Raw genomic sequence first — 26,617 nt, forward strand, 5'->3', positions numbered from 1 at the left:
CAGGTGAGGGTGGGATCTGGGTGAGGAACGCAGCCAGCCCCCTGGGGGACGAGCAGAACAAAGAGAGGTTACCAGCTGCACAGAACCAGGACCTCAAAGGAGCACCCTGTACCCTTGGCCCATGGCCCCTGGTCAATGTCCCCATAGTCCCTGGAGGTTCTGTCCCCGGCCCCTGAGGCTGTGGCACCTGACCTTCTAGACTCTTCTTCGAAGTGGCAGCTTCCAGTACAGCGGGCCCAGATCCTGTGTTCTCCACCTCCTCCACACCCTCCAGACTATACTTCTTATCCTTGTTCTTATACAGGAAGAGCCTCTTGAACGCAGACCTGCAGGAGAAGGTGAGAGGTCCGGTTTATGTCTCAGGAGATGGAAGTGGACACGAGGCCTGGTCTTTCTCTGACTGGCACAGCATGGACAGGTGATTTGTTGCTGTTCTGAGCTGCCATCGAGTCAGCCCCAACTCACGGTGTACCCACGCACAACAGAAAGAAATGCTGCCTGGTCCTGCACCATCCCCATGATAGGTTGCATACTGGACCATTGGGATCCATAGAGTTTTTGCTGGCTGATTTTTAAAAGCAGATCACCAGGCCTTTCTTCCTAGTCCATCTCAGTCTGGAAGCTCCGCTGAAACCTGGTCAGCACCACAGCCAACACATAAGCCTCTACTGACAGACAGGTGGTGGCTGCTCATGAACTGCATTCACCAGGAACTGAAGCTGGGTCTCCCACATGGAAGGAGAGAATTCTACCACTTAACCACCACTGCCCACAAAAATGCTCGGTACAAAAAAAAACCCCAAACCCGTTGCCGCTGAGTTGATTCCAACTCATAGCAACCCTACAGGGCAGAAGAGAACTGCCCCATAGGGTTTCCAAGGCTGTAAATCTTTACGGAAGCAGATTGCCGTATCTTTCTCCCATGGCGTGGCTAGTAGTTTTGAACTGATGGGTGTTTAACCACTGTGCCACCAGGGATCGTTGAATGCTCAATAGTTTGAGAAAACAAAGGGCCACCTTACTAAAGAGAGAACAAGCCCTTGTCTTCATTATCGATGAGATGGAAATGCTACTAAAAATAAGGCAGATTTGTAGGAACTGACAGGAGTTACCAGAAAAAGCAAGATGCTAAATCTTAATGGAAGTTACAGCATGACCTCATTTTCATATAAACATAATAAAACTATAAGCTGCCCCCTCACATGTTCATACAGGTACATGGCTAGAATGGACAATGAAAAGGGAAGACAGAAGAACTGATGCATTATGGTGTTGGCAAAGAATACTGAATATAAAGGAAACCAAAGTCTCAGAGAAGAAACTAGTCCACAGAGCTCATAGTCTACATGAGCCACGGTCTCATCTACCCTGAGACCGAAGGACTAGATGGTGCCCAGCTACTGCTACCGACCGTTCTGATCAGGGCCACAACAGATGGACCCTGACAGAATGGGAGAAAAACGAGGAAGAGAATTGAAATTCTTAAAAAGTCCAGACTTACTGGACCAGTTGAGACTAGAGGACTCCCTGAGACTACTGCCCTGAAATACTCTTTTTTCTCCCCCCTCAAGATACGAAAGTTAATTTTACATAGGATGCTAAACACTGACTTATTGCATATAAGAGAATAATGACATTCAGTTACAAGAGGGAACTAAGTTTTTAAATGTGAGGGTTTATAGAGTCTTCGAGGAAAACATGGTACATAAGGATCTTAATATTATGTTTAGAATAAGATACTACAATGAGCATAAACTACGTAAGAATTGAGCAGAATCTAGCAATACCCTTTACTGTATATATTTTCAAAGACAAAACCTGGTCCAGGTCAGCTGCATTCTGTACCAAATTCCAATAATGATAATTGTGTATGTGTGGTTCTTTTAATTGCCTCGTAAGTACAGACTGCAGTTAATAGTACGTTTTTAAGGTAATTAGTTAAAGGCACAGTGTGAAGATAAAGACTATTTTGGTATGCAAACTCAAGTCAAATTACATTTATGCTTGCCTTGATATCCTTGCTATAGCCTAAGGAGATATACTGTATTATGACATATGATAAGACCATCCTATCTGAGATACTCCTCAACCTTTGAACTGTAAGTATCCCGAGGTCACCTTTTAGCGAAATAACAGAGTGGCACACAAAATAAAGAATATTACCTGTGAGTATGGTGCTCCATTAAAAAACCAGCTATGAGACCAAAAGGCCAACAATTACTTTAAAGCAAAGATGAGAAGATAAGGAGGACAGGCAAACTAGAGGACTGGAAACGGAACAACCAGAACACAAAGAGAATGTTAATACATTGTGAAAAATGTAACTAATGTCACTGAACAACTTGTGTAGAAATTGTCAAATGGGAACACAATCTTTAACTGAAAACAAAATAAAATATTAAAAAAAAAAAAGAATATTGAATATGCTGTGGACTGCCAGAAGACTGAATGAATTTGTCTTAAAAGAGATACAACAGAATGCTCCTTAGAAGGGAAGATGGTAAGACTCACTTACTTTGGCCACGTTTAAATTAGAGGATCAGTGAAAACGAGGGAAACCTCAATGATATGGATTAGCACAACAGCCATATCAATGGACTCAAACGTACCAATGACTGTGAAGATGGGACAGGAGTAGACAACGTTTTGTTCTGTTGTACTTAAGGCTGCCAAGAGTCAGAGCTGACTCAATGGCAACTAACAAGAAGCCTAGAAAAAATTCAGGAAGAAAAAACACCCAACAATGAACCGTGGCTACTGGGTATAGTGGGTTGAATGGTGGCTGCCCCCCAATATGTCTATATCCTAGCCCCCAAAACCTGTGAATGTGACCTTGTTTGGTGTTATGGATTAAACTGTGTCCCCTAAAAAGATACATAAAAGTCCTTACTCCTGTACCTGTGAAAGTAACCCCGTTTGGACATATGGGTTTTCTCTGTTATGTTAATGAGGCCATATGGGACCCATTAGGGTGGGTCCTAAACCTAATCCCTTTTGAGTGGTGTCTTATAAAAAGGGAAACACACACACACACACACATACACACACACACACGGGGGAAGACACATGTCATGTGAGGACCTGTCTACAAGCAAAGGAACACCAAGGATTGCCAGAAACCAGGAGAGTGGCTCACAGAAAGAATCGACGAGGCTGTGACCCTGATTTGGAGTTTTAGCTTCTAAAACTGTGAGACAATAAACTTCTGTTCTTTAAAGCACCTACTTGTGGTATTTTTTGCTACGGCTGCCCTAGGAGACTGAAGACATTTGGTAAAAGGGTCTTTGTAGACATAGTTAAGAATCTCAAGATAAGATCATTCTGGATTATCTGGTGGACCGTAAGTCCAATGACAAGTGTCCTTATAAGGCGAGAAGACATAGACACACACAGAGAAGAAGGCCATGTGACGATGGAGGCAGAGATCTGGGTGATGCAGCCACAAGCCCCGGACAGTCTGGAGCCACCATAAGCTGAGACAGACAAGTAAGGATCCTCCCCTGGAGCTTACGGAGAGAGTGCAGCCCTGCCGATACCCTGATTTTGGACTTCTGGTCTCCAGGACTGAGAGAGAATGAATGAATGTTGTTTTCAGCCACCCAGTTTGTGGTCATTTGTTATGGTGGCCCCAGGACACTCACCAGGGAAGTGGGGGAGATGGTGGGGACTCTCAATTTCCTAGCACACAAGTTCCCTGTGTCTGAATTTTCTTCAGTGAACCAGTGTCACTTTCATGATCAGAAGAAAAGAAGAAAGTGACCCTGGTGCAAGGCTTCTGTGGACGCTCTGCTGCACTGGGGGGCAGACGCTGCGCACCCCTGGCACGTGGGACTGCTTCCGGGGGTTCAGCTGCTGGCACTGGGGCTGGGGAGGGATGAGCCTGGTCGTGGGGGGTGGCCAGGACCACGGCTGGGGATAGCTCTCGCGACAAGGATGGGCTTGTCTCATGGCTAATTAATGACTGATTTGAGGAAGAGCCGGGGTGCCCTGACGAGCTGCCTCCTGTGTCTCAGCTTCCCCATCTGGAAGGCAGCCTGGCTCCTTGTGAGCCTGGGGTAAGGAGGCCACCTCTGGGGTGGATGCTACCACCCTGGGCATTGCCGTCATGGCCACTTGAGTGCTGACCACATGTGACCATCCTTCTTCTCGAGATTGCCCCAGGAGCAGCACCCAGGATGGCCTCCTCCCTACTCCCTAGGGTCTCTAGCCCTGACCCCAGGCAAGATCTGAAGAGGGGCTGGCCCCCTCTACATGTTGCCAACTTTTGTGTCCTTAGTGAAGGCGACGGATGTTCTCCGCATGGCTGGGGCCCTTCCCCCTTCACCTCCCTCCTTGCCAGCCTGTCACTCCACGGATGAGGAGTCTGGGGTCTCTCCGTGGTGGGGAGCCCCCACGCACCACCCTTCCTTAGCCCCCCCATTACTCGCGTTCTGGATCAGAGCTCATCAGTTCCATGTCCCATTCTCTGCTCTGTGACAGAACCCATATGAAACATCTTCACAGGGCCTTCCAGGGGACCAGGCCTCAACCCAGCATTTTCTATCTGAGGGCCCAGGAAGGGTCCCCAGGGGTAGAGACGGGTGGACTGGGAGCTGGTTTTGATTCCAGAAAGAGCCAAATAGAATCCATCTGTCTGGTTCCTGCATACAGTGAATGTGCTTGCTGCTAACTGAAAGGTTGGAGGTTCAAGTCTACCCAGAGGTGCCCAGAGGTATCTCCTTCTGAAAAGTTAGCCATTGAAAACCCTATGGATTGGGGAAGTCAGCACACCTTGAACAAAGCAAAGTTACAGAAGCTTCTTAGACACATCCAAACACCTTGAAGGACTGAGGACCATGGTCTCGGGGGACAGCTAGGTCAACTGGCATAGCATAGTTCATAAAGAAAATGTTCTGCATCTTACTTTGGTGAGTAGTGTCTGCAGTCTTAAAAGCTTGCCAGTGGCCATCTAAGATGAGATACGTGTATTGGTCCCATCCCCTCTGGAGCAAAGGAGAATGAAGAAAACCAAAGACACAAGGAAAATACTGGTCCAAAGGACTAATGGACCACATAAACCACAGCCTCACCAGCCTGAGCCCAAAAAACTAGATGGTGTCCGGCTATCACCACCAATAGCTCTGACAGGGATCACAACAGAGGGTCCAGGACAGAGTGGGAGAAAAGTGTAGAACAAAATTCAAATTCACAAAAAAGAAAGACCAGACTTACTGGTCTGACACAGACTGGAGGAACCCCCGAGACTATGGCCCCAGGACACCCTGCCAACTCAGAACTGAAGCCATTCCTGAAGTCTACCTTTTAGCCAAAAATTAGACAGGCCTATAAAACAAACAATCACACACGTGAGGAACGTGCTTCTTAGTTCAATCAAGTGTACGAGACCAAATGAGCAACACCTGCCCAAAACCAAAGCTGAGAAGGCAGGAAGGGACAGGAAAGCTGGATGAATGGACACGGAGAACCAGGGTGGAAAGCGAAAGGGTGAGAGAGCTGACATGTTGTGGGGATTGCAACCACTGTCAAAAAACAATTTGTGTATAAATTTTTGAATGAAAAACTAATTTGCGTTGTAAACTTTCACCTAAAACACAATAAAATTTAAAAAAGACAAAAAAAAAAAAAAAGAAAAGACAACCCAGGAAGCATAGTTCTACTATGACACACCTGGGGTTGCCAGGAATTAGGGGTTGACTTGATCCGGCAACTGTTTTTAATCAATCACAGTGGCTATGTGAGATAAAAATTAACCATTCCTACACCTATTGGTAAAAAAACAAAGTTGGAATCGACACAGTGGCAATGGGTTTGGTTTTATACCTATTGATTAGGAGTCCTGATGGTGCACTGGTTAAGTGCTCAGCTGCTAACTGAAAGGTTGGTGGTTTGAACCCACAGCCACTACCTGGGAGAAATAGGTGGCAGTCTGCTTCTGTAAAGACTACAGCCTTGGACTCCTGTGGGGCAGTTTCTACTCTGTCCTATACGGTCACTGTAAGTTAGAATCGACTTGACGGCCAGAGGTTTGGTTTTTGGTTTGGTATGCCTGTTGGTAGTTCCCGGACAGTGCAAATAATTACGTGCTTGTCTGCTAACCGAAAGGTTGGGGGTTCAAATCCACCCAGAGGCACCTTGGTAGAAAGGCCTGGCGATCTACTTCTGAAAAATCACCATTTGAAAACCCTGTGTAGCACAGTTGTTCTCCTGATACTCATGGGGTCACCGTGAGTCACAGCTGACTTGACAGCAATAGCTCTGGTTTTGGTCATCTGTGGGCCCAGAGGAGGTGGCCCCCACCGGAACTAGGTCTCAGCTGCGTACTTCGCTGGATATGGCCATGCTGCAGCTCCAGGCACTGGTGGGCGGTTGCAAGCCACCGTGGGGACGTGTAGAGAAAACACCTGCCCAATCATGCTTAGTCCACATGAGTGGTGAGGGAGAGCAGGCTGCCGTGCCGGAGACTCAGAGCACCCTGCCCATCCCTTCCCCCGCTGCCTTCCGCACTCACTTGGAGTCGGCCTGGGGACTAGGGTACAGCCTCGCGTCTGTGATGGAGGCCGAGTCACCCGACTTTTTCTTCTGGACCACTGGCTTCTTAGAGCTGGGCTCCCCGTCCACTGTTTCTGACAAGGACTGCAAGGAGATGGCTGGGTCAGTGAAGGGAGAGCAAGACCCCACCACATACCCCAACCCTTGGCTCCCAAACGGCCCTCCCTGCAGGGCTGTGCGGGCTGGGAGGGGCTGTGAAAGAGACCCCAGAGTGCACGCCACGCTGGACACCGTACCTGGGTCTTGGCTGGAGATGGGAGGAGGCCGGAGACGTCACTTGTGGATAAGGAGATGCGTCTCTCTCTGTAAAACCACAGAAACAGGCTAATGTTTGTAGAAGTCAGCCCTAGGCTGGCAGTTCTCACCTGGAGTGACTCTGCTCCCAGGGGATACTGGCAACTTCTGGGGACATTTTGGAGCATCATGTCTAGGAGGTGCTGCTGGCACCGAGTGGGAAGAGGCCACGGATGTTGCTCACCACCCTACTGTGCACAGGATGGCCACCACCAGAGAATGTTCAGGAATCAAATGTCAACAGTGCTGAGACAGAGAATTCCTGCATCGGTTATTTGGAAAAAACTTGAGTTCAATTCCTACCTCACACTGTACAACAAAAAAATTCGTGATGGATTAGACGGTACAAACCGGGGTGCTCCTCCAGCCTCTGATTTCTCTCCTCCTCACTCAGTGTGTGGATTTAAATGTGCGCAACGTCATTCAGAAGGTCAGATGATCATGGAACACAGAGTCGCTTGGAGATCAGTGGGATCCCCGAACCTAGGGGTGCTTACTGAGGGTGATTCTGACCCCTGGGGACACTTGGCAATGCCTGGAAACATTTGTGGTTGTCACGACTAAGGGTGGGTGCTGTGAGCATCAAGTGGGTGGAGGCCAGGGATGCTGCTCAACAATCCACAGTACACAGGACGGTCCTCAGCACAGAGAATGATCTAGAACCACATGTCAGCAGTGCTGAGGAAGAGAAACCCTGTTTTCCTACAAGGCCTAAGTAGTTCCTCCAACTATTCTTTTCTTTGCCCAGGCAGGCACTCTGGAAACTTGGAGCTGGAAACTCCAAGGGGCTGGAAAGCTAGAGTCAATGATATCTTCCTTACTATGTGTGAGGCAGTGAGCTGACAGCTGTGCCCCCTTCTCAGTGCAACGAGCCCCCATTCATTGACTGGGGGAGTCCCTCGGGGTACAAACGGTGAATGTGCTCAGCTGCTAACTGAAAGGTTGGCGTTTCGGGTCCACCCACAGGTGCCTTGAAAGAAAGGCCTGGTGATCTATTTCCAAAAAATCAGCCATTAAAAACCCTCTGGAGCACAGTTCTACTGACACACACGGGGTCACCGTGTCAGCAATCGGTTCATTGGTGAGGAAGCTGAGGCCCAGACAGAGGGTGGCAGGTCTGTGGACCCAGGACCTTGCCGAGAGGCCTCTCGCTGGGCTAGGGGATTCCTGTGTGAGCACAGCCTACCGTTTCTGCAAGGGCTCAGGGTCCTGGGTTGGGGCCTCATTTTCTCTGAGCCTCTCACCTGTCCCCTACAACCCTCTGCTTCCTTGGGGCGTCCACACTTCTGGTGGTGTTCCTGAGTGTGGACCTGCTTGACGGTTTTTGGGCCAGGCCTGGCTACAGCCCCCACTGCCCCTTACCCTGACTGAAGGTCCCCAGGGCTTACACACAAGCAGGTGCCGGGCTTACTCTGTGGGCGTGAGGGCATCCCGGCGGTGCTCGCTGAGGTCCAGCGACTGGCTCAGCATGGCGCAGGGCCTGGTGTTCATGAGATTCTTGCCGCGCCACAGCTCCACGGCACTGGCCAGCCGATCCAAGTCGGCCTCGCGGTACCGCTGGATCTGGGCTGAGGTGCTAGGGCTGTCAGGCTGGTCCCGGGGGCTGGCGTCTGGCCTGCTCCGGTCCTTGGGGGTCTCTGGGGCACCAGCTCTGCTGTCCAGGGCCAGGCTACTGGGCCGCTCTGTGCGGTCAGGCCTTGGGCTCCCCTCCTGGGCGTCCACAGGGGTCTCACTGGTTGCTACAGCCTGTGAAATGTCCAGGGGCTGCTTTGCAGGGGATATGGGTTCAGCCTCCAGTTGTGCATTCAAGGGGGTACCCTCTTCCCTGCTGTCCTTCTGGTCTTCCAGAAGGTTTTCCTCTTGCTCTGGGCCTGCCCTTCCGGAAGCTTCTCGGAGAGCACTCTCTTCCTTATAGGACTGGATGTGCTTGTTCTGGAATTTCACATGCTCCAGGCCCCTCTGCCGTCTCGACTCGCGCTTCTCGCGGCTGCTGGGGGCTTTCTCGTGATTTTCAGCTGGCAGTTTCTGGGAAGGGGTGGGCTTCTCTGGAATTGGGGTCTCTGTCTCTGGGTGGGAGATCACTGTGGGGGGCCCATCACTGGGCTGTGGCTCAGGCTCCGACATGGCCAGGGGCTCAGGGACCTCAGACGGCATGTGCCCAAGCTCCTGCTCCCCACTGGCCTCCTCAGTGGCTTCCCCTGCGGCAAGCTGTGCCTCTCTTTCCTTTTCTTCTGCCTTCCGCTTCTCCAAGACCATCTGGCTGAAGCTGCAGGGAAGGGGGAAAGGGAAGACCCCAAGTCAGACACAGGTGCCTACCCTCCAAGACTGGCCTGGGCGGTGGTCAGCTAGGTTGGAAGGGAACTGGGGGTAACCTCAACCAGGACAGAGGACATAGCACTACCCTCATTGCTGCTCTGGGTCTGGCCTGGCTCATCGTCCGGGAGAGGGACCCTCGTTAGTGCTGCTCTGGGGTGGGGTCCTACAGGCAGACCCCTGGGGTTCCCTCAGGGGCTATTTGGGGCTATATCCTTGGTGAACTCCCTGGGAGAGTCTTTGCGTGTGTGGTCAGTGCCAGACTGGTGCCTTAGTTTGCAGTGGAGATATGGGTCTGAATGTTAGCAGGGGCTGTGGGGTCAGGGGTCACAGGATGGCCAGCAGGGGAGCATGGTTGGAGGAGAGGGCTGGTCTTGGAGCTGTGGATGCCTGCACAGCAGCAGGAGCCCCAGTGTCAATGTAGTGAATGCCTGGAGCTCTGTGAGTATGAGTATGTGGGGAATCTGGGCAGCTCTTCCCTCAACCTTGAATCCGGGTGTTCTGCTGACTGGCCAAGAATGGGTTGGTGGAAGGAATCCCTGGCCAACCTGAGGCTTCCTCAGCAAATGTATGGTTCCTGCTACCTGATATCCCCTGGCCCTGCCAGCCTCCTGAATGGCCTCCTAGTATTTCAAGCAGCTCTCTGGTCCCAGCTTCCAGAACATTCTGGAATGTTCCAGAATGTTCTGCTCACCTTTTGCGCTGCAGGTGGCCCCGGCAGAGGCTCTGCAGGCGGATGATGCTCTGTCTCCGGTGCCGGTAGGCCCTCCGCTGCAAGTAGCCCCTCCATGCGGCCTGAAGGAACACGGCTGCCTGTGTCCTCTCCAACGCCCGCCGGACTCGGTAGGAACGCCAGCAGGCCTGGGAGGGCAGAGGGTCTAGTCAGGGCTGAGTGTGGGTGACCCTGGACATCCCCCCACATACCCCGGGGTCCTATGGTACTTGGATGGTGACGGCTGCCCGTTTCATCTGTAGGAAGTGCCGGCGTTCCAGAACCATCCGGAACCAGCTCTGCAGCAGCAGGATCTTGCGCATGACTTCCCTGTGCAGCGTCTCCTGTAGGGCCTGCCGTTCCAGCTCTTTCAGGAACACCTGGCCAGAGGTGGGCAGGCAGGCAGAGACAGTCAGCTATACGGCACCCCCACCCCAAATCCCTTTGTACAGCCCACCCCAGGAAGGAGACCCAGGCAGCTGGCACACTGATTGGCCAAGGAAGACTTATGTTTGTTTTAATTTATGGAGGTGAAATTCACATAAGATAAAATTAACCATTTTAAAGAGCACAATTCAGTGGCATTTAGTCCATTCACCATGTTGTGCAACCATCACCTCTATCTAATTCCAGAATAGTTTCATCACCCCAAATGGCAACCCTATACCCGTTAACGGTCACTCCCCCTCCCACCAAGTCCTGTTGTTAGCTGCTGTTGAGTCAGCCCCAAGCCCTAGGCAACCACTAACCTGCTTTCTGTCTCTATACATTTGCCTATTCTAGATATTTCATGTAAGTAGTAACATAGGGTATGTGACCTTTTATGATTGGTTTATTTCACACAGCATAATGTTTTTGAGGATTAATCCATGTCATAACAGGTTTAATCCATGTTTTTGAGGTTTAATCCATGTATCAGTACTTCATTCCTCTTTATGGCTGAATAATATTTCATCGTATGGATGGACTAAATTGTGTTTCTCCATAGATGGACATTTGGGTCATGTCCACCTTTTGACTATTGTGACTATGTCTACTATAATCTTTGTGTACAATTTTTTGTTTGGACACCTGTTTTTAATTCTTTCGGGAAGATACATAGGAGCAGAATTGCTGGGTTAGACGGTAATTCTATGTTTAACTTTTTTTAGGAACTGTAGGGGATTTTAAAAACTCCGGTGAAGCCCTAATGGGACTAGGAAGCAAGGCCTGGTGCTCGACTTCTGAAAATCAGCCAGTGAAAACCCTATGGGTCACAATGGTCTGATCTGGAACTGATCATGGGAATGGTACAGGACTGGGCAGTATTTTGTGCCACTGTGCTCAGGGTCGCCATGAGTCAGGGCTGATTCAGCAGCAGCTAACAACAAACACCCTATGAGATCAGTACGATGGTCCCTGTCCCATGGGTGAGGAGACGGGAAACAGGGCAGTCCAGCAGCTTCTCCAAGCCCTGCTGGAGAATCTGGCCAGGGCCACCAGAAGTCTGAACCCCTGCCCTGTAGTCCCACAGCTCTGCCTTCTATAAGGGAGTGAAGTGCTGGGCCCCAGGAAACCCACTTCCTACACGAAGCCCCTTATTTTTAAGAGTGGCCTTGTGGCTTGGGGCCAGGAGGAGACCTACATGTGGCTGAGAGGGCTGCGTGAGGTGTGGGCGCTGACCTTGGTTTTCCCGATCTGGTAGTTCTTTTTGTCCACGGCCATCTTCTCTAGCAGCGTGGAGATGACCTCCCTGCAGGGTAGGGCATTCTTGGGCAAAAGCACCTGGAACTGCTCCGTGAAGTCCTGGGGGTTTGGACAAGAGGTGAGAACATTTTCAGCAACTACAAGGAGGCTAGCTCCAGCGATTCCCTGGCCAGGCCTCGTTTCCAAGGTCATGGCTTCGTTGAATGTGAATGCTCTTTTAACAAATCTAACAGTTTGGGCTTTCTAAAAGAGTCAAAATCTTAAGGCAGCTGTAGGCACAGAGTTCTGGAATTTTCTTTCCATCAGCAAGTATCCACTGGGGTCTGTTTAGAGCCAGCACTATTCTGGGGTGTCTAGGAGACGGGCTGCTTGGGAGCTCACAATCTATGGTTTATTCAAGGTTTCAACCACAACTGAGGGTATCTGCCCTTTTTTAAAAAAAAAAAATAAGAAAAATCCTAATTGAGATTGTATCATACACATTGTCCCCTGCCTTTCTTTCTTGCTTGACCAATTCAACATTTTTCAGGTATATAATTTAGCACTATCAATTACATTAATCATGTTGTATACCATCATGCATCATTGCTGCCACATTCCCTATCACCATAAACACAACCTCACTGCTTCCTAAATGATGGCTTCCTCTTCCCCCTCCCTCCTGCCCCTGGTAACCAGGAATTAACTTTGGTCTCTGTTTGCCTCTATTTGCCATTCTAGATATTTCACAGAAGGGGTATCATACAATGTGACCTTTTGTGTCTGACTTATTTCACTCAGCATGACGTTTTCAAGGTTCATCCATGCTGTAGCATGTATCAGGACTTTAGGTCCCTTTATGGTAGAGAAATATTCCGTTGTCTGGATGGACCACATTGTGCTTCTCCATTCATCTGCTGATGGACGTTTGGGTTGTTTCCATCTTTTGGCTACTGTGAACAGTAATGCTATGAACACGGGTGGACAAGTCTCAGTTTGAGTCCTTGTTTTCAAGTCTTTTGGGTACAGACCCAGGAGAGGAATTGCTGGGTCATATGGTAAGTCTATGTTTAACTTTTTGAGGAACTGCTAAACAGGATGTGCCTTTTAAGTGAAGAGACATTTCAAATACTTAAAAGCCACTATTCCAACTCATAGTGACCCTACAGCACAGAGTAGAACTGCCCCATACGGTTTCCAAGGAGCAGCTGGTGGATTTGAACTGCCGACCTTGTGGTTAGCGACTGAATGCTTAACCACTGCACCCCCAGGGCTCCCTTAAGAGCCATGCGTTAGTAAAACACCCCAGTGTTTCCCCCTTCCTATAGTTTTCCCTTTCATATCTGCCAGGGTCAGAAGGATGGGGTTTCCACTCTGTGGATGAGAAGAGGATGATTCAGTGAGGTCTCCAAGGCTGCCCAGATTCCGATGCCATCATCTCCGGCCCTGGCCCTGTGCTCACCAGCTTGCACTGGAACGCAGGGCCCTCACCGCAGCCATTTCAACCGTGTGGGGGATGGGCATTTAGTGAGGTGTTGGGGCATTGCTGGTTGTCAAGACTCGGGGCAGGGGTGCTACTGGCATCGAGTGTGTGGAGGGCACGGATGCTGCTCAACACCCTACAGTGCACAGGATGGCCTCTCTTGTGGATTGAACTGTGTCCCCCAAAGAGATATGTTGAAGTCCTAATCCTGGTACCCGTGAACGTGACCTTGTTTGGAAACATAGTCTTTGCAGATGTGATCAGTTAGGTTAACATGAGGTCATGTTGGAGCAGGGTGGGTCCTAATCCTGTGCGTGGTATCCTTATACAAGAGGAGAAGAGACACAGACAGAGGAAGGATGCCATGGGACGTTTCAGTTGCAAGCCAAGGAACGCTTGGAGCCACCAAGAGCCAGGAGAGAAGCCTGAAACAGATTCTCCCTCAGAGCCTCAGAAGGAATCCACACGGCCGACACCCTGATTTGGACTTCCAGCCTCCAGAATTGTGCGAGAATAGATTTCTGTTTTTTAAAGCCACTCACTTTGTGGTAATTTGTTACGGAAGTCCTAGGAGACCAGTATAGTGTGTGTGCATGCGTGTGCAAGTATGCATGTGTCTGCATGTGTCCGTGTGTGTACCTGCGTGAGTGCCTATGTACGCCTACGTGCGTGCATGTCTGCGCCTGAGTATAAATGTGTGCACATCTGCACGTGTTCCTGTGTGTGTACACCTGCCTGTGCACACATGCGTGCAGTACCTGGAAGGTGTACTTGGCGCTGTAGCCCGACCTCCGGATGCGCACAGTCTCCAGCATGCCCGTGTAGCGCAGCTGCTGCAGCACCAGCTCCTCGTCGAAGCACAGCTCCTTCTGAAATGGCACGGAGAGCAATCAGGGAGCGTGGCCTTGAGTGTGCACGTGAGCCATCAATGGCACGGAGACGAGGTGCTAGTTTCTATGTAGCCCCCGTTATGGAGGATCCCAGTACGATTGGGCGCATGCAGTGCTGGGGTCTTGGAGGGCCTCCTGCATCCACCTTTCCTTCACTCCGCGTGTTCTCTCTGCATCTGTCGTCCCTCCTTGGTCCTTTACACTCAGAAAACACCCCGCCGACCCTCTGTCTGCTCCCCTTTTGGGCCGTGACCAGCTGCAGCGCCCTGTGTGCAGCTCCTAGAATCCCGTCCCGACTTGGCCTTTCCCTCAAGCTGGCTGCAGCCATGACACCCATACTCAGGATATAAAGACTCTCCCTGTCCTCCCTGGGGGCCACCAGAGGTGGGAACACCCCAGGAGCCTGGCCATTGCCAGGCCTCAGTTTCCCAATGATGCTCACCTTCTCAGCGTTAGAGCGGATGCAGCGGATGAAGAAGGGCTCTGCCTTGCCCAGTGCTTCCAGGAGCTTGTTAAGGGATGTCTAGGGAAAGACAGAGAAGGTTCAGTGCTGAGCTGGGCCTAGACACCCCCAAGAGTGTACCACTTGCTGAAGGGGACACAGGTCACCCTGTGCCGTCAACGGGAGGGGACACAGGTCACAGTGCAGGTCCCAGGTGGTAGGACATGGCAGTTGAAGCCACATGTTCAGATCAGAGGCTATGATACCCTGGGGAGCCCAAGGGGTCTGTGGCACCCCCACGGCTAAGAGCTGCCACCTCCCACAGGCTCTCGCCTGGACCTCAGGTGGAAGGGGGAGGGTGTGGGCCCAACTCCTTCCGGGGAATTAAAACAAGTCAACGAGTCTTGGCTCCTGAAGTTATCTTTAAACCAAACAACAGTTTAACTTAATTAGTAAAGTATATCTGCCTCAAGCATTGCACTTTTAAAGAATTATATATGTGAGATCAAATTGACAACAGTACTTGAAAGATCAGATGAAAAGCGTAGGGGGCAGTGAGGCTATGTTAATGGTGGCAGAATGATTCAGGAAAGGATAGCGAGAATGGCCACACAACTTGAAGAATATAATCAACGGCATTGAATTGTACATGTGGAAATTGTTGGATTAGCCTATGTTTTACTGTGTATATTTTCACCAAAAAAAAAAAAGTCTTGGACCCAGAAGGGACCACACTCTTTCCTAAAGGGTTGCAGGAGGTCCCTCAAAGGATGTGTACCCTGAGGTCTGATAACATGTCAGAGTGGGGACAGAGCTCAGATGGAGGAAAGCAGGAAGGACCGAAAAAGCAAATGGTGAGGCTGACAGCTGCTGTCCCCCTAAAAATCTGTCCCCATGCTTCCTGGCAGCCAGGGAAAAAGGGAGATGTGACTACATGGCTCAGCTCAACAGTTCTGTTAACCAACGTGCTGGCCCATGAGGCTTGTGACCCAGTGGTTCTCACCCAGGGTGATTCTACCCCCAGAGGACACTGGGCGATGTCTGCAGAAGTTTATGGTTGTCACAATTAAGGGTGTGTGTGCGCTACTGGCATCTAATGGATGGAGACCAGGGAAACTGCTCAATACTCTACAGTGCACAGGATAGCCCCCACCACAGAGAATGATCCGGAACCAAACATCAGCCATGCTGAGGTGGGGAAATGTTGCGTTAATTATTTGGGGGAAAAAAAAGTGAGTTTGATCCCTACCTCACACCATACATGAGAATAAATTCCTGATGAGTTAGATGGTTTAAACCAGGGTGACCCCTCCAGCTTCTGTGATTTCCCTCCTCTCTCCCTCCCGACTCAGTGTGTGGATTTAAATGTGTGCAGCATTCGAGGACTTCAGCAGGTCAGATAATTAGAGAACGCAGAGTCTCTTCGAGTTCAGTGGAATTCCGTAACCCAGGGGTTCTCACCCGGGGTGACTGTGCCCCAGGGAGGAGGTCAGGGATGCTGCTCAACACACTTCAGTGCATAGCATGCCCTACCCCAAAGAATGATCCAGCCCCAAACGTCAGCAGAGCTGAGGTGGGGAAATGCTGTTTTAATTATTTGGGGGAGAAAAATTGAGTTTGATCCCCACCTCACACAATACACCAGAATAAACTCCTGGTGGGTTAGACAATATAAACCAGTGGGATCCTCCAGCTTCTGTGATTTCCCTCCTTCCTCCCTCCCACTCAGTTTGTGTATTTAAATGTATGCAGCATCCTAGGACTTCAGTAGGTCAGACGATCACTGAACACAGAGTGTATTAGGGGTCGGTGGAATCCCCTAACCAGTGTGCTGACCACAAGGCTTGTAACACAGTGGTTCTCACCTGCGGGCAATTCTGCACCCCCTCCCCACCCCGGGGGATACTGGTGATGTCTGGGGACCTTTTTGGTTGTCACAACTGGGAGAGTGGGTGTTACTGGCATTGAGTGGGTGGGGACCAGGGATGCTGTTGCACATCCCAACAGTGCACAGGATGACCCCCACCACAGAGAAGGTTCTGGAACCAAACGTTAGCAGTGCTGCCACGGGGCACCTGGGATAATGGATAAGCTGCCTGTGTTGGAGTTTGTCTTTAGTGAGGCACACGGGTCCCAGGCTGAGCTGAGTGCCACCCTGGCTTGGTTTCCCCCCGCCCTGCCTCAGTTTCCCCTGCTGCCGCCCACCTGGAACTGTGCGCTGATGCTGGGTGGCTTCTTCTTCTTGTGCAGGTGCAGGAGCGATTTGGTGGTACGGTCATGCAGGGTCATGCTAATGATGAGCTTCAGGGACTTGGAGTCCAATAGGTTCTAGGACAGATGCATGGGGTCTAGGGTCTGGCCTGCCCTCCAACTCCCAATGGGCACTGGGGGGCACATTCCTGAGCCAGCACCCCACTGCAGACGCTAAGATTCATGGTCTCAGCTGCTGAGGTTGGATGGGGGAGGCCTGTTGGGGTGACCTTTGGCTGTGGCGTCTGAGGGGGCTGGCTACAGCCTCTTGCATGGCCCAGAGGATGCCCTGTCTTCTTTTTCTTGGGGTTAGTAGAGAAAACTCACGGGTACCAAGGGCCGCATTTCAGCAGCATGCTCGTCACCATTTATCTCAGGCAAGTCAGGGAGGACCAAGCCCTTCTGTGCTGCCCAGATGCCAACCCAGCTGAACAGAGGAGCCAGAACTACCTCACTTGCTGACCGGAATGAAACTGTCCCTGTGTTTCTAGAAGCTTCCTGAAGTTTCTAGAGGATTAAGAAGCTAGACAGAGCACCCAGCTGCAGGGCTGTGGCCCCTTTGCCTCGTCCTGGTATGACTGCCCTGGCTGAGGGGCTTCCTCTCCCAGAGATGCCTGGGAGGGGCTGTGCCCTCTTTCGCCCCCCTTGGGGTGACCTGTAGCCAATTACTGATCGATAAGGGGATATAACAGCTAGGCCCCTTGCTACTGGGTAAAGCAAGCTCTGAGGTACTATTCACATTCCAGGGCTCCCCGTGGGACTAGGCTGAGCCGGGCTCCAGCTGAGTCTGTGCCCTTGCTTAGCATCCCTCCTACCCCCTTTGCTCCCCGCAGCCCCCACTCAGGTCCAGGAGTTCCCTTCCATCCATCACTTGTGCAAATATCCCTGTCTCAGGCTCTGCTTCCAAGAAGCCCAAACAAAGACAGCTCCAAATCATTTCAACATGAGAAATTAAAAAAAAAAAAAAAGAAAAAAAAAAGAATCGGGGTTGGGGGGCAACACTTGTGAAGAAGAAAACACCCGAGAAGCTTAAGAAGTTACAAGTGCCTTCCCCCCATTTTCAGAAAAAAAAACTCCAGCCAGGTGTTCTCCAGAACAAGCAAGAACAAGACATCATCTTTCACCGTGCCGCGCGTGTTTACCTTGGGAATGATCTGCTTTTGTTTGATACCTTTACTTTTCCTGTCAAAATATTAAAAATTGTTTCATGAACATGAGGAACACGGTGTCAGTATCTGGGTTAGTTGAGCCAGCCATGGCTTGCGAGTTAGACCAAGCGAGAGCAGAGAGTGGAAGAAAGAGGACAAGTGCAACAAGGCCACTGCCAGACCCTTGGGGACCCTGGGGGCCGCTGCCTGTGGGCATGGGGAAGAAGGCCTCTCAGGGGCTGATCTGTGGACACCAGCTTCACCTGGCAGGCAGCTGCTGGACTCTGCTTCCGGCTGACCCTGAGTAGACTTATGCATGACCTAGGGGGAGGTCACTCGGGATATCTGGGGAGGAACGGCCCACTGGTCATTAAAGGGGTGGAACATTCATCCTCACATACAGAAAAAACCCAAACACGTAGTTGAGTCGATTCCAACTCATGGCGACCCCATGTTTGTCAGAGTAGAACTGCTCCATAAGATTTTCTTGGCTGTGATCTTTACAGAGGGAGTCCTTGAGTAGTGCAAATGGCTAAATGCTTGGCTACTAGCTGAAAGGTTAGCGGTTCGAGTCCATTCAGCAGCACTATGGAAGAAAGGCCTGGCGACCTGCTTCTGAAAATCCTATAGAGCACAGTTCTACTTTGCACACACAAGGTAGTCATGAGTCAGAATCGACTCGATGGCAGCTAACAATCTTTATGGCAGCAGATTGCCAGGCCTTTCTTCTGCAGTGCCACTGGGTGGGTTCAAACTGACCACCTTTAGGTTAGTAAGTAGAGTGAAAACCATCTGTGCCACCCAGGGACTGTTCCTCTACACAGGGGTGGCTAAAGAGGAGCTGACAGATCCCCAAAATTTGATGATGGGATGCACTGACTGGAGCATCAAGAGACCACGAACTGAGAAACAAACAGTGGTGATGGTTGTACAACATGGTGAAAGTAATTAACGTTACTGAATCGTACATGTAAAAAAAAGGCTGAAATGGCAAATGTTTTGTTAGACAGGTAGTCCTCAACTTACGATGTGTTCAAGTTATGACGAACTGCACTTACGACCATCTTTTTTTGTTTGTACACCTTATCGTTAGTAATACATACTACATACGATGCTGCAGTGCGTAAAAGGACCATACAAACAACTCTCACTAATTTTCTGTCTGGAAATGCCATCCTTGTTCCGAGGCATAATCCAGATGATCCAGAACCTTCCACAAGTGGAGTGATTATCACAACTGACAAAATGCCAAGGTCGTCTATTTTTTTAATAGATGTATTTATGTATGTATTAAAATATATCTGTAAGTTTACGTGCAATGTTTCCAACCCCTAAAGACAAAGATTGGATTTATAAAGATACTGGTAATAAAAAGCAGTAATAATGAAAACTAAAAGTCAGAACTGACTCATGATGGAGTCGTCAGAACGGAATCCCATTGTAAGTTGGGGACTACTGGTATATAATTTTGCCACAATAAAAAAAAACAAAAAAAACAAGAGAGCAGTTTGTACACCCACTAGGCGTTCTAGTTCCATTTGCTATACGTTGGCAAAAGCCCAGCGAGCCCCCAGAGCTCTTTTTTATGAGGCAATAGTAGTTCAGGGGTAGAATTCTCGCCTTCCATGCAGGAGACCCGGGTTCAATTTCCGGCCAATGCACCTCATGTGCAGACACCTCTGTGGAGGCTTGTGTGTTGCTATGATGCTGAACAGGTTTCAGTGGCGCTTCCAGGCTAAGACAGACTAGGAAGAAAGGCCTGGAGATCTCCTTCTGAAAATCAGCTAATGAAAATGCTGTGGATCACAACAGTCTGATCCATAACCGATCATGGGGATGGTGCAGGACCAGGCACCATTTTGTTCTGTTATGCATGGGGTCTCCATGAGTCGGGGCCAACTTGATGGCAGCTAGCATGACAATAAGTTCTTTGGACTCACACTGGTGAAACTGAAGCACAAAAGCCGATCCTCTGGCTGGGGGTGGGGGACAGTCCCCTTTGCCTCCTGCTGCCTCCCCCAACATTCTCAGACATGTCACTGAACCTTGTAGACAAAACAAAAATACAAAAGAGAGCAGCTTGGCTCGTTTTTACAACTGGCTAAGGAAATGGTAGCCTGCAGATGTGCAAAATGCCAGCGCTACATGTGTGGCCTGTGAATTCTAATGGCATTAGGTTTCACTGTAATCCTTGTGGGGTCAAGTACCTGACAGCTGCCATCAAATCAACCCCATGTAAGTCAGAGCAGAACTGAGCTCCACTGGGTTTCCAGTGGTTGATTTTTCCAGAAGTAGATTGCCAAGCCTTTCTTCTGAGGCACCTCTGGATGGACTTGAACGTTAGGAGCAGAGCATGTTTACTGTTCGTGCTACCCAGAGACTCTGGAGTTGAATAAGGCACAACAAAACAAATTTCAAAACTGCCTCCCTGGCTGGGACAAGCTTTGCTCCTGGCTGGCCTGAACCCAGAGTGGCCCCTGACGATTGGATAGTCATCGCACGAGTGCATCGGCTGAGCTGTCTCCTGCCTGGCACTGGGTTCGTGCCACAGTGGCATGAGAACCATCACCCCCGTTTTGCAGATGGAGGAGTAATGCTACTAGCCCTCTAGCCACTTCTAGTTCATGCCACTGGGTGAGTTAGTGGTAGGAAGTTAGGACCAAACCTGGGTTGTGTGACTTCTGCACCCTTCCAAACATATCCCACTGCAGTTCACAAAACTGGAGCCATGCGTGGCTCAGGTGGAGGCACACAAACCCTCCCTCCCCCAGATGGGCTTCTTTAGATGCTAACAACGGTCAAGACGGGTAAGACGGTTAATGTGTCCACTTAGCTAGGACATGGTTCTCAATGGTTTGGCCAAATGCTACTCTAGTTGCTGTTTCGCAATGTAATGTAATAAACCTTCCATAATGTCATCTAATGTAATCAATCTATCAGTTCAAAGGGAAGTTTCCCTAGGGTATGCTTTGCCTTCAGACTACAAATAGTTATTTTGGCAGGACTTGCTCTCTTTTGACCCTGTACTCTTCCTGTTGCCTCACCTCTGGATCTTGGGACCCATGCCTGCAGGACTCTCCAGCCTGCTGCCTGACCTATGGATTTTGAACCTGCCAGCCCCCACAATAGTATGAGCCAATCCGTTGAAGTAAATCTCCCTCTCTCTCTAAATATATCCCACTGGTTCTGTTTCTCTAGAGAACCCTGACTCAGACAGAGGGAGAAGCAAGCTTTGCTCTACATGTTGACAGGACACGTTTGGGGTGGAGCGGGCAGACAATTAGATGCACATTCTGGCCAAGCTGCCCAGTGGGGTACTGAGGCTGCAGTGCAGACACTGAGGCTTGTTACGAAGGCGGTTTAGCCACGGCTGGCTTGCAGACACAGCTGCGGAAGAGCTCAGCATAGTTTTTAGCAGCTAGTGAGGAATGCCGGGGAACCCAGCCACAGAGGGAGGGCGGCCGGCTGGAGCCCCAGAGGTGGTGGCGGCAGTTGTTGCACTTTGGAGGAGGGGCCGCGCGGCCGCAGGAGGGACTCACAGGATGAAGGCTGGGGGTTTCTGGAGCCGGCTGAGGGACTGGAGAAGCCGCCGGGGGTCCTCGCCCTGCCAGGGCAGCCCCTTGATGGTCCTGATGATTTGGTCATGCAAGTCTCTGGGGAGCCGGGGGTGGGGGGAGGGGGCGCAGTGACAGAGAGAAGATGGAGTTAGAGCAGCAGGCCCGCCACCTCGGGGTCCCAGTGCTGCTGGAACTGTTCCCTGGCCGCCAGAGCCAAAACATGCAAGTGTGGTCAGTGCACAAAACCCCGTCGGGGATCCGCTTGCCGCTGCCTTTCCTCCTGTGCCTGGAAGGGGCTTCGGCCAGGGGCAGTCTCCCTCCGAGGGGCGTCGAGCAGAGTGGATTTTGTAGCATGGTACCTCAGATCATTGAAAAAAGCAGCAAGGGGCCATGGAAGAAGTAAGACCAAAGAGTCTCCACGGGAAGAAGTAAACTGCTCTCCGATTACCATTCTGGGACCAAATGTCAACCTCCTGTTAGCCTCCTGAAAAGTCCTGGGAGAGATGACTTTGAATAGACAAGCCAGAGTTTAATATGGTGATCCTCAATGAGGGCCATTCTGCCCCCAGGAGACACTGGCCAGGTCTGGGGATGTTTGTGGTTGTCACACCTGACGGAGGGGGTGCTACTGGCATCGAGTGGGTGGAGACTAGGGATGCTGCTCAACACTGGACAGTGCACAGGGCGGCCCCCTCCCCAGAGAATGATTTGGAAGCAAACATCAGCAGTGCCGAGGGGAAAAAACCCAATTTAAGGGGATCTTCACCCTGACGAATCCAATCTTATCAGCTTCATTTTGTTCAACTGCTGTTGGTCAGGCCTGAGCTGTCTTTCTAGGCCCAAGACTCTGGCACTAAGGGCTTTTAAAATGAATAATTAACAAAGAATGTAGAAAGAATGTATGTCTTAATAGAATTTTCTGGAATGATTCTAGGACCAAATGGGACATTTGGTCTTGTTTGTTTCACATGCATGTTTAAGCTCAAGGCAGTGGTGGAAGGACTCGAGCAGCACCCCCTCATTCGTGTTCCATGCACCAGACCGTGTGAACCAGACCAGAGGCCGCACTTACCTCCGCGCCCTCGTTCTCCAGGGAGGCACAGAGCAAAGATAACAGAGGCGTCACATTTTGCACCTGCGCTCAGACAATGCCTACTCTGTGCCCAGAGCTGCTCCGTGCGACTGCCACAGCCCACACCCCCTGCCCCGGCCAAATCTGGCGAGCGTGTCCTCCTGTAGGCCCTGGTGCCCCCTAATCTGCTGTCTCCCTGCCCTGACACTACATCTCGTGCCAGGGCAGACGACTCCTCTCATGTGCCTCCCTGGTCTCGGGTTTGAAGGCCCTCGCTTCCACTTACTTCTTGCTTTCATAGAAAGCAATGATGTCCTCAAAAGCGTTAATATCGAACTCCTCAGAGCCGTCAAATGAGAAATCTAGCATTGAGCAGCTGAAAGGGAGAAGCTGTATAAACTGAACGCACTCCCTGGTAGGATCTGTGGCCAGGAGCTAGGCCCTGGGGAGATCAATGGGTCAAAGGCCCCTTTGGGAAAAAATAAACCTCAAAACACAAGCAATAGAGGGACACATTCACCTTTGACCCATTTTGAGTGAAAAAGTTGATTTAGAAATACATACTGTTAAAAGCAGGAAAATTATACACTGTGCTTTCAGATGAATGTATCATAGTCACTTACCCAGGTGCTAGCTCTACCTTCATGGACACAGTTTATCTCTTGAAGAAGTATTATTACAAAGGACTCAAAAAAAAATTAAAAATGACTTATTCACACTCAAAAATTTCGAGACTCACTGTCTATGGGATTTGTGGATCTTGAGAAAGAAAGCAGGGACATGGCTGCCCCAAGGCCTTCGCACATAATATTCCCATGGCTGGCAGGGAAATTGCTCTCCTCATCTGGCTCAATTGGTCCCTTCTCAGCTCAGTCCACCTAGTTCTGCAGGGATGCAAGGCAGTGCCCCTCCCCTGGCTTTGTCACCACTTGGACATCTGTCCAGCGTGGCCTTGACTGCACTGTATTGGGGTCTCTCACCCCATCTGCTGGTCAGTTTTATCCCCCAGCACTAGTATGTTCTGGGGTATATGGGGACCCTCGGTTGTTGCTAAAACCAGTTGCTGTCTAGTTGACTTTGACTCTTGGTGACCCCATGTGTGTCAGAGTAGAACTGTGCTCTGCTGGGTTTTCAATGGCTGATTTTTCTGAGATGCCTCTGCATAGACTTGAACCTCCAACCTTTCGGTCAGCAGCTGAGTGTCTTCACCATTGGCACCACCCAGGGACTCGCAGTCACTGCTAGTTGACCGCAACATACCCGGTGCCATCTCACATGCAGCAGCGAGGTGTCTGTGTTTGCTAGGAAAGTCACTTAGCAGATTCTTGTTCAGGACACCCCTGCCCAGGCTAAGAGGACCCAAAAAACCCAGCTGCCACTGAGTCGATTTTGACTCACGGTGACCCCATGTGTAAGAGTAGAACTGCTCCATAGGGTCTTCTTGGCTGTAAACTTAACGGAAGCAGACTGCTAGTCCTTTCTTCCGTGGCACTGCTGGGTGGATTCAAACTGCCAGCCTTTAGATTAGTAGTTGAGTACAAACCGTTTGTGCCACCCAGGGACCTTGGACTAAAGGGAGGACTCTCTGGCCCTTGGCCCACCCACTGGCAGCCCTTCCTGGCCACGGGAAGGATCCCCTGTGAATGGAGCCCACATCACCCATGCTGTGCTGTGTGGAGAAGGACACCGTCCAAATGCCACTGGTCACTCATACGGGGCAGCGGCCACACCTTGGTGTGGAAGGTGGGGTTTCTGGGGCTGTTTTAAATAGTACTGCTGTCTAGAGGCTGTGATTTGGAAATGTGTTATTGTTGCTCTTATTAGCTGCTGTTGAGTTGATTCGAACTTGTGGTGAGCCCATGACTCCAGAGCAGAACTGCTTCACAGGGATTTCAGGGCTGTGGCCTTTTAGAAGCAGATCACCAGGCTTGTCTTCCAAGGTGTCTCCGGGTAAGTCTGAACCACCAAACTTTTCTGCTAGTGTTTGAATGCTTAACCATTTGTGCCACCCAGGGACTCTTTCTAGAGGCTCTGATTTGGATGGACTAAGGTCTTGCTCACCGGTACAGTTTTTCCGATGCGGTGCTGGCTGTTCTCTGAGGCTCTCCTGGGTGATTTCGGATGCCAGAGCCATCTGTACCTGCCGGGGACAGAGTGGGCATGGTAGGGTGGGTCGCCTGGAGCCTGTGAACCTCGTCTTCCCCATAGAGGCTGTGAGCCTTAACCAGTTACCACTGAGTCGACGTTGACTCATGGTGACCCCATGTATGCTGAGTAGAACTGTTCCATAGGGTTTCTAATGACTAATATTTCAGAAGTAGGTTGCTAGGCCTTTCTTCTGAGGAGCATCTGAGGGGCTTCCAACCTCTAATCTGCCGGTTAGCAGTCACGCCATTCACCATTTATACCACGCAGGGACCCTAGCTGCAAGCCTTATGCTAGTCAATCTCAAAAAACAATCTGTGATATTAAAACCGAACAACAGTTTAGCTTAACTAGTAAAGAACGTCTATCTTGAGCACTGTGCTCTTTTAACATCTGTCTGTATGGGATCAAACTGACAACAGAAACTCGAAAGACTGGATAGGAACTTTAGGAAGCAGTGAGTTTCTGTTAATGGGACAACAACCCAGAAAAGGAGGGTGAGGATGGTTGCACAACTCACTCGAAGAATGTAATCAATGTCACTGAATTGTACATGGAGAAACGAATTGGTATGTATGTTTTTGCTAGGTACAGTTTCAACAACAAAATAAATAAAAACAAAAACATATGACTCAAATTTGGGCAGAGAATTATGAAGAGGTTGATGCGCTTCAAAAAGAGCACCATTTATTTTCTATTTCTGGTAAAGGTTTTATCCTTTTTTGAGTTCCTTTTAATCAACAACTTCCATGAAATAGAGCACTGTGGGGCACAGAAGGCCAGCGCCATGCAACCCTGGGTGAGTCACTCAGCCCTTCTAGAAGGTTCCTTATTGGAAAAATGGGGACACGCATTCCCACCTTCTAGGGATGGGCAAGGGTAAACCATACACCTCACGTGAAGGACATGACCACAACAGGTCCCAAGTATACTCTAGCTCACAGAAGAGCATTTTAGCTGTAAACAATCCAGTCTTGATTGTGTTTTCAGGAAAAAACAAAGGTCAAAACCAAAACAAGACAATCATCAAAAGGAGGAAGCGACTCAAATGTCTGTCTAGACAATGGAATACTACTTAGCCATGAAAAGGAATAAAGCAGCAATACACGCTACATTTATGAACTTTGAAAACATTATGCTCGGTGAGAGAAGCCAGACACAAAAGGCCACATACTGTCTGATTCCATTATATGGAATGTCCAGGACAGGCAAATCCAGAAACACAAACAACACTAGTGGTTGCAGGTATGAGGGAGGGGAACATGGGGGTGAGCCTGGGTTCCATTCCCAGCCAATGCACCTCACATGCAACCACCACTCGCCTGTCAGTGGAGGCTTGTGTGTTACTATGATGCTCAGCAGGTTTCAGGGGAGTGTCCAGATTAAGATGGACTATGAAGAAAGACTTGGTGACCTACTTCTGAAAAGCAGCCTGCAAAAGTTCTACGGATCATAATGGTCTGATCCGAAGCCGATCATGGGGATAGCTTGGGACTAGGCAGCGTTTCGTTCCGTTGTGTGTGGGGTCACCATGAGCCAGGGCTGACTAGACTGCAGCAAACAACTCTCAACAAGAGCTGGGCAGCGGCTCCCTCCTTCTGCTTACCTGCAGCCTTCTCGGCCCTCTCAGCCCGCAGCCGTCCAGCCTCCCGCAGCACAGCCATAGCATGCACGGCGGCCCGCAGCACGGCCCAGCGGAACACGGCCACGGGGTCCATGCCAATGAGCTCGCGTACATAGGAGCTATCACTGCCTCGCAGGAGAGCCACGATGTCAGGCCGCATGTAGTCCATGTTCTTCTCCCGGAAGTCCTGTCGGGAGAGGAGAGGAACGAAGTGGGTACAGAGAGGGGTGGTGGTGGGGGTATCTCAATCACACAGAACAGGTCCCACGCAGGGGGCCTCTGACCATGAAGACGAGGGTTTGGGGCAGGGTTAGGGGCCCCGGAGCCCGTCCAGCATCTAGCACAGGACCAAAAAAAAAAAAAAACAAAAACAAAACAGCTGCCGTCGACTTAACTCTGATTCATGGTGACCCCATGTATGTCACAGCAGAACTGTGCTTCATAGCGTTTTTTCAATGACTGGTGTGTCTTGG

The 26,617-nt window shown here is 50.3% G+C and overlaps 1 protein-coding gene across 1 annotated transcript in view; it reads right to left on the reverse strand.

Moving 5' to 3' along the window:
* MYO9B (myosin IXB) overlaps positions 1-26,617 on the reverse strand; it is a 92,719-nt gene that overhangs the window by 9,876 nt on the left and 56,226 nt on the right. Inside the window, exons 12-25 of the mRNA XM_023738760.1 lie at positions 26,127-26,331; positions 24,437-24,515; positions 21,286-21,399; positions 17,741-17,780; positions 16,554-16,676; positions 14,349-14,429; positions 13,775-13,885; positions 11,531-11,653; positions 10,099-10,248; positions 9,851-10,017; positions 8,255-9,109; positions 6,786-6,852; positions 6,509-6,633; positions 193-326 (exon numbers count right to left, since the gene is read on the reverse strand). Of these exons, the coding sequence (XP_023594528.1) occupies positions 193-326; positions 6,509-6,633; positions 6,786-6,852; positions 8,255-9,109; positions 9,851-10,017; positions 10,099-10,248; positions 11,531-11,653; positions 13,775-13,885; positions 14,349-14,429; positions 16,554-16,676; positions 17,741-17,780; positions 21,286-21,399; positions 24,437-24,515; positions 26,127-26,331 (2,374 nt within the window). The remainder of the gene's footprint in view (positions 1-192; positions 327-6,508; positions 6,634-6,785; positions 6,853-8,254; positions 9,110-9,850; positions 10,018-10,098; positions 10,249-11,530; positions 11,654-13,774; positions 13,886-14,348; positions 14,430-16,553; positions 16,677-17,740; positions 17,781-21,285; positions 21,400-24,436; positions 24,516-26,126; positions 26,332-26,617) is intronic.

This window comes from Trichechus manatus, unplaced genomic scaffold (assembly GCF_000243295.1).
Source record: "Trichechus manatus latirostris isolate Lorelei unplaced genomic scaffold, TriManLat1.0 scaffold00122, whole genome shotgun sequence".
Taxonomy (NCBI): Eukaryota; Metazoa; Chordata; class Mammalia; order Sirenia; family Trichechidae; genus Trichechus; species Trichechus manatus.